At 46.5% G+C, this 5,836-nt stretch overlaps 1 protein-coding gene across 13 annotated transcripts in view; it reads left to right on the top strand.

Moving 5' to 3' along the window:
* The window catches only part of HKR1 (HKR1, GLI-Kruppel zinc finger family member), a 29,776-nt gene that overhangs the window by 3,989 nt on the left and 19,951 nt on the right, over positions 1 to 5,836 (top strand). For 2 of the 13 annotated variants that reach the window (XM_011992666.1, XM_011992677.1), the window contains exons 1-2: positions 808 to 939; positions 1,362 to 1,419. The exons of 4 other annotated variants lie outside the window; for them this stretch is intronic. In XM_011992666.1, the coding sequence (XP_011848056.1) occupies positions 1,387 to 1,419 (33 nt within the window). In that variant the 5' untranslated portion in view covers positions 808 to 939; positions 1,362 to 1,386. Of the gene's footprint in view, positions 1 to 779; positions 940 to 1,330; positions 1,420 to 5,836 lie in introns of those variants that run through there. 7 more of the 13 variants (XM_011992671.1, XM_011992717.1, XM_011992656.1 and 4 more) reach the window with 7 other exon arrangements.

Here is a 5,836-nt window from a genome sequence, read left to right on the forward strand (position 1 = left end):
AGTGAGCCAAGATCGGGCCACTGCACTCCAGCCCGGGCGACAGAGCGAGACTCCGTCTCAAAAAAAAAAAAAAAAAAAAAAAAAAAGATCTCACTATATGTGTTGCTTTGATTCATGGAACATTTTTGGTGATTATTTTTATTTTCTGTGTATTTTAGGGTTTCCATTAAACTATATTCTCATGTCAAAAATGAAAATTTATTTTTGCAAATTTCTATCTGAGTGATGGAATTATTTTAGTGTAGGAAAGGTTCATAAGAAATGGGTGTAGTGTTCTTTGTGTAATGTGTAATGCAGGAATGTAAAGTGTAATGTAGGAAAGTGTTCTTTCCTATGCTCAAATGGAAAATAATGAAGGGACACGATGTTAGAGCTGCAGGGAGAAGGGATGGAAAAGAGGGATTCCGGAGTGCCAGGCACACAGATTTTCTGGAAGGTTTCCATGAGGACTGCTGTGGTTTGAGTGTGTTCCCCGAAGTTCATGCGTGGGAAACTCAACCCCTAATGCTGCAGCGATGACCAGTGCAGCCTTTAAGAGGTGATTAGGGCCGGGCGCGGTGGCTCAAGCCTGTAATCCCAGCACTTTGGGGGGCCGAGACGGGCGGATCACGAGGTCAGGAGATCGAGACCATCCTGGCTAACCCGGTGAAACCTCGTCTCTACTAAAAAAAATACAAAAAAAACCCTAGCTGGGTGTGGTGGCCGGCGCCTCTCTAGCTTCGAAACTACAATCCCCAGAGGCCTCTGCGGTCACTTCCGCCCCCTCCCTATCCTCCTCCAGTGTGTAGCGTTGACGTCAGAAGCCCGTCCTGTCGGTGGGCCCGGCGCGGTTAGGCTTTTTGGGATCCGGGAAGGCCTCCCGCTTCAGGTCTCTCCCACCCATCTGCACCTTGTTACCTGACTTTCGGCTTCAGGATCCGCAGCGTGCACCCGCGTTCCGTGAGTGCCCTATAGGCAGGCAGCATGCCCCTCTGCGTGTCCCTGTGTTACTCATGGGGACGCAGGCTGGGAGCCGCAGAGCTGGCTCAGAACTCGGACGCTCTCCTGTGGGCACCTCCAGGTCATTTTCTTTTCATTGGAGTCCACAGGGTTAGAGACAAACCCTCACTCTGTTGTTTGGGGACAAGGGCTTTACTCCCTGGCCCGAGCTTGCGGCTGAGCTTGAGGGTGTTGGGTCATCCTGGGCTCCCTCTGGATGGGAATTGGCTGCCCCGGTGATTTCTGTGACATCCCCGACCCCAACTATGGGGCTCTGGAGCGGTCTGCGCTTCATCTCATGGGGAGGCAGTTTCTACCTAGGCCACTCTTTTATTTCTCTTCACATCCCCAGATCTGTCTTCTGAGACTTTGCCCTTCTCCAGGAAGAGCACGCAGGAGACCAGGAAAATGGCCACAGGGCTCCTGAGAGCCAAAAAAGAGGTGAGAATTACCTGTAATTCCATCTTGGCTGTCAACAGAATGGGTTCCATTACCTTTTGTCCTGGAGGCTGCCTTGTTGGTATTGGGCAAAGTCATTCCTAGTCCTAGTCATTACTAGTCTGTAGAACAAGGAGGAGTTTGATATAGTCTTGTAGAGCATCCGATTCTGTCGCTGTCCGGGGCGCCACTTTTAACCTACACGGACCTGGTGGACAGAACAAAGGGAATAAAAAACAAGAGACAAAAGAGTATATTTGGAAGAAGCAGTCAGGGGGCACTTTGTCTCTAGTGGTCAAGGGCCCTGAGCTTTACACAACTCTCCCGTATTTATTGGTAAAAGAGATAACGAGAAAGGGGGGATGAATGTCAGGTAATTGTCAGTTGGCCATTTGGTTCTCAATTGGGAGACTGCATCCTTCCAACAATGGGCGCTAGATTTCCTGGTAGATAACTTCAAGGAGCCCAGCGCCAGGCAGTGATGGCCCGCAGCAAACCTTTTGGTGTCAGGCGCAGTGTGAGTTTGCTCACATCCTGCATTCATGGTAAACAGTTTGCTGTTTGATTATATAACCTCCAGTGAAATGCTGAGTTGGGCATGATCCCTTTGGTCTTTTCGACTCCCAACATAGTCTGACCTGAATTTTACCTTTGAGACCATTCCTAGTCCTGGAAGAGTGGCTCATTCTGACAGGAGTCTTCCCTCAGCATTCCTTGCTGCTCCATCCATACCACAGTCACTCATGAAATAGTTAATTGTGAACAACACATATGGAACAGTTTAAATAAAAGTAAAGAGACATACGTGCATAATTGTTTGGTGATGTGGATGAAGGGCAGGGACAGCACAGATGCTGTGATTTCAAATGCTTGGGGAGGACTCCTAGAAGTAGGGCTATCTCAGTTGCCCCTGACTGGTTTGGTAAGTTGGAGACTGGGGGAAGGCATTCCAGTGGGAGGTGGCAAGGAAGCATAGTTAGTTTCAGAGGCTGGACTGTCTCTACAGTGTATAAGGATTATGGTGGCAAGTGGACTTGCTGAAGGTTTTTTGTTTTTGTTTCTATTCTTGTTTTCAGACGGAGTCTCACTCTGTCACCCAGGCTGGAGTGCAGTGGCGCCATCTTGGCTCACTGCAAGCACCACCTCCCAGGTGCATGCCATTCTCCTGCCTCAGTCTCCCTAGTAGCTGGGACTACAGGCGCTCGACACCACGCCTGGCTAATTTTTTGTATTTTTAGTAGAGACGGGATTTCACTGTGTCAGCCAGGATGGTATCGATCTCCTGACCTCATGATCCACCCACCTTGGCCTCCCAAAGTGCTGGGATCACAGGCGTGAGCCACCGCGCCCGGCCCCTTATGCGTATTTAAAAATCAACCTTGGCCAGGTGTGGTGGCTCAAGCAGCAACACAGTTGCCAGGCTGGTTAACAGTCATTTTTGATATAGGTTAACTTGGTTATTTCAGATTTGCCTTCACTATTCTTATCAAGAAATCTGAGTGGAATTTAGACAGGAAAAGAGATTTCTTAATTGTGGACTCCTGTGGTGGGGATTATGCATTCCTGGATGTTATCAGAGCAACACTGAGACTACAGGCTTGAGCCACCATGCCCGGCCTGAGTTTCATTCTTGTTGCCCAGGCTGGAGTGCAATGGCATGATCTCAGCTCACTGCAACCTCTGCCTCCCAGGTTCGAGTGATTCTCCTGCCTTAGCCTTCCAAGTAGCTGGAATTACAGGCATGCGCCACCATGCCCGGTTCATTTTGTATTTTTAGTAGAGAGGGGGTTTCACCATGTTGGTCGGATTGGTCTTGAACTCCTAACCTCAGGTGATCCACCCACCTCGGCCTCCCAAAGTGCTGGGATTACAGGTGTGAGCAACCATGCCCAGCCCTACTATGCAACTTTTATTTGTTTTTATTCTAATTATTACACTGTGCAGATTTTGATTACCAGGGTAGACCTGCCAACTCAGATTTCTTTCTTCTCTCATGTGAAAGCTCACATAGTGTCCTGATTTGTTTCCAAATGTTGACTTGGTTCTTTGCCACCCGCTACATGTTTCTGTAATCCTCATTTTCCCCAACATTGCAGTAACATCACTTTTCAGAAACCTTCAGAAACCTTTAGTGCCTCATTTCGGTATCCTAGATATTTAGAACAGTCCTCATTTCAAGTGTTGTATCCTGTTGTCTGACTTCATGTTCTGATTATTCAGTCTGAAAATGTGTTTATTGTTACCACAGGGGAGTCATCTTATGTATACTTTTAACTTAGATACATTTACATTTGCTTTTTATCTACTCAGCTGAAAAAAGAGGAGAAAAATAAAAGTAGGTCAGGTCAATCTGTTGTTCCCTTTCCCATTTAATGAATTCATGCCCAGGAGTGAGGGAGAAATGGGAAGACTGAATCTGCTGCTCTCCAAGACTAGCTTAGGAGTTTCTGACATCATGGGCATCCCAGCAAGCCGACGGTCACGTTAGTCACCAAGTATTTTTCATATAACGTGATCGCTCTATCAGTGTATCAGGCTTTGCTGTGTAATAAACAATCCTAAACATCAATGGCTTAAAACAAAATCACTTATTAGCACATAATTGGGTAGCTTCATATTTGGGGCTGGGCGCAGGTAGGTTTTGCAGGTTTCACCTGGTCTTGTCATTTTGCTGCAGTCAGCTGGCATTTTGACCAGGGCTGGAGGACTATCCATGCATGACAGGAGGCTGGTTGGCTGGGGTGCCTAGTTTCTTCTTGGTTCTCTTCCATGTGGGCTTGGGCTTGGTCAAACGGTCTTGGGTTTCTCTACACAGGAAGAGAGGACAGCCCCAGTTAACAAGTACTTTTAACGTTTTGGCTTTTGTCATGTTCACTGATGTCCTTTTGGCCAAAGGAAGTCACATGACCAAGTCCAGAGTCATCATAGGAGGGGATAACATAAGGGAGTAGATACAGGGAGACATGATTTATTGGTCCCAATGATTCATACCCTTACCATGTGCAAGATAAACTCACCCCCCTCCCAAGATCCCCAAAAGTTTCATCTTCAAATTCAAAAGTCCAGTATCTTATGTGTAACAGTCTGAATATGGCTAAAGCTTCTTCAGTGGATCCTTTTTAAGTCAGATACCTGTATACTAAAAAGGCAAGTCATTTGTTTCCCTCCACCCCAAACACTCCCTACCTAACATACAGCGGTGAGAGAGAGAGACAGTACAGTAGATGCTCCCATTCAGAAAGGACAGGAATTAGGCATGGAGGAGGCCTCTTCATTTTGAACTGTTTCAGATCCTTCGGACTTCCTTGAAAGCTCTATGGGTTTCCCATGTACCAGATTTGGGACTGCTCTATTAAGCAAAAGCTGAAATCACAGTCAAATAGGCCTCTCATCTTTGGCAAGATGTCGGTGCTACGGGACAATGCCCATACGAATCTCAGAAGCCTTTTTATCTAGCTTGGAGACTCCACTAGGCATCCCCTTAACACTTCAGAGGTCCTAAAGTTTGGGTCTTTTAGGCAAACTCTTGATTCGATCTGTACTCTGAGTTTATTTTTTTATTTTGAGACATGTGCCAACTGGAGAGACTGAAGATGTAAAACAATTTTATTTCCAAGCTAGCAAGTCCTGACTTGTCTACATTTCCGTTAAATTATGCTTGCAAGCTGTATAATTACTTCTTCAGCTCTTCTGTTTCTGGACATTATTATATGTCGCTAGAAACATCCAACTGATTTTTTTTTTTTTGAGACAGTTTCCCTCTTGTTGCCCAGGCTGGAGTGCAATGATGCGATATCGGCTCACTGCAACCTCCACCTCCCAGATTCAAGCGATTCTCCTGCCTCAGCCTCCCAAGTAGCTGGGATTACAGGCATGCACCACTACACCTGGGTAATTTTGTGTTTTTAGTAGAGACGGGGTTTCTCCATGTTAGTCAGGCTTGTCTCGAACTCCTGACCTCAGGTGATCCGCCCACCTTGGCCTCCCAAAATGTTGGGATTACAAATGTGAGCCCCCACGCCTGGCCCAGCTGAAACTTTTAACAGGCTTTCTGGAGATCTCTTTAGCTAGATCCAAAAATTCATCAGATATATTTTTTGTTTTCCAAGTTCATGCAGGCAATAGCTTTGCTAATATATAATACAAGTTGCCTTATTCAAGCTGCCATATCAGTTTCCTCACTCCTTTTCCAGTTCCCACTAACAGTTTGTTTACTGCTTTTCCAGCCCGTGTTAATAGTTTTCCTGGATGCTTTCCAAGCCTCTGCCCATGTCCTGCTCCCAGAGCTAATGCCACATGTTTTAGGCATTTTGTTATGGCAGCACTTCACTTCTGTGTACCAACTTAGCGGCCTAAAGAACATAGCAGCTTAGGCCGGATGCAGTGGCTTTTGCCTGTAATCCCAGCACTTAGGAAGGCC

This window comes from Mandrillus leucophaeus, unplaced genomic scaffold (assembly GCF_000951045.1).
Source record: "Mandrillus leucophaeus isolate KB7577 unplaced genomic scaffold, Mleu.le_1.0 Scaffold1107, whole genome shotgun sequence".
Classification (NCBI taxonomy): domain Eukaryota; kingdom Metazoa; phylum Chordata; class Mammalia; order Primates; family Cercopithecidae; genus Mandrillus; species Mandrillus leucophaeus.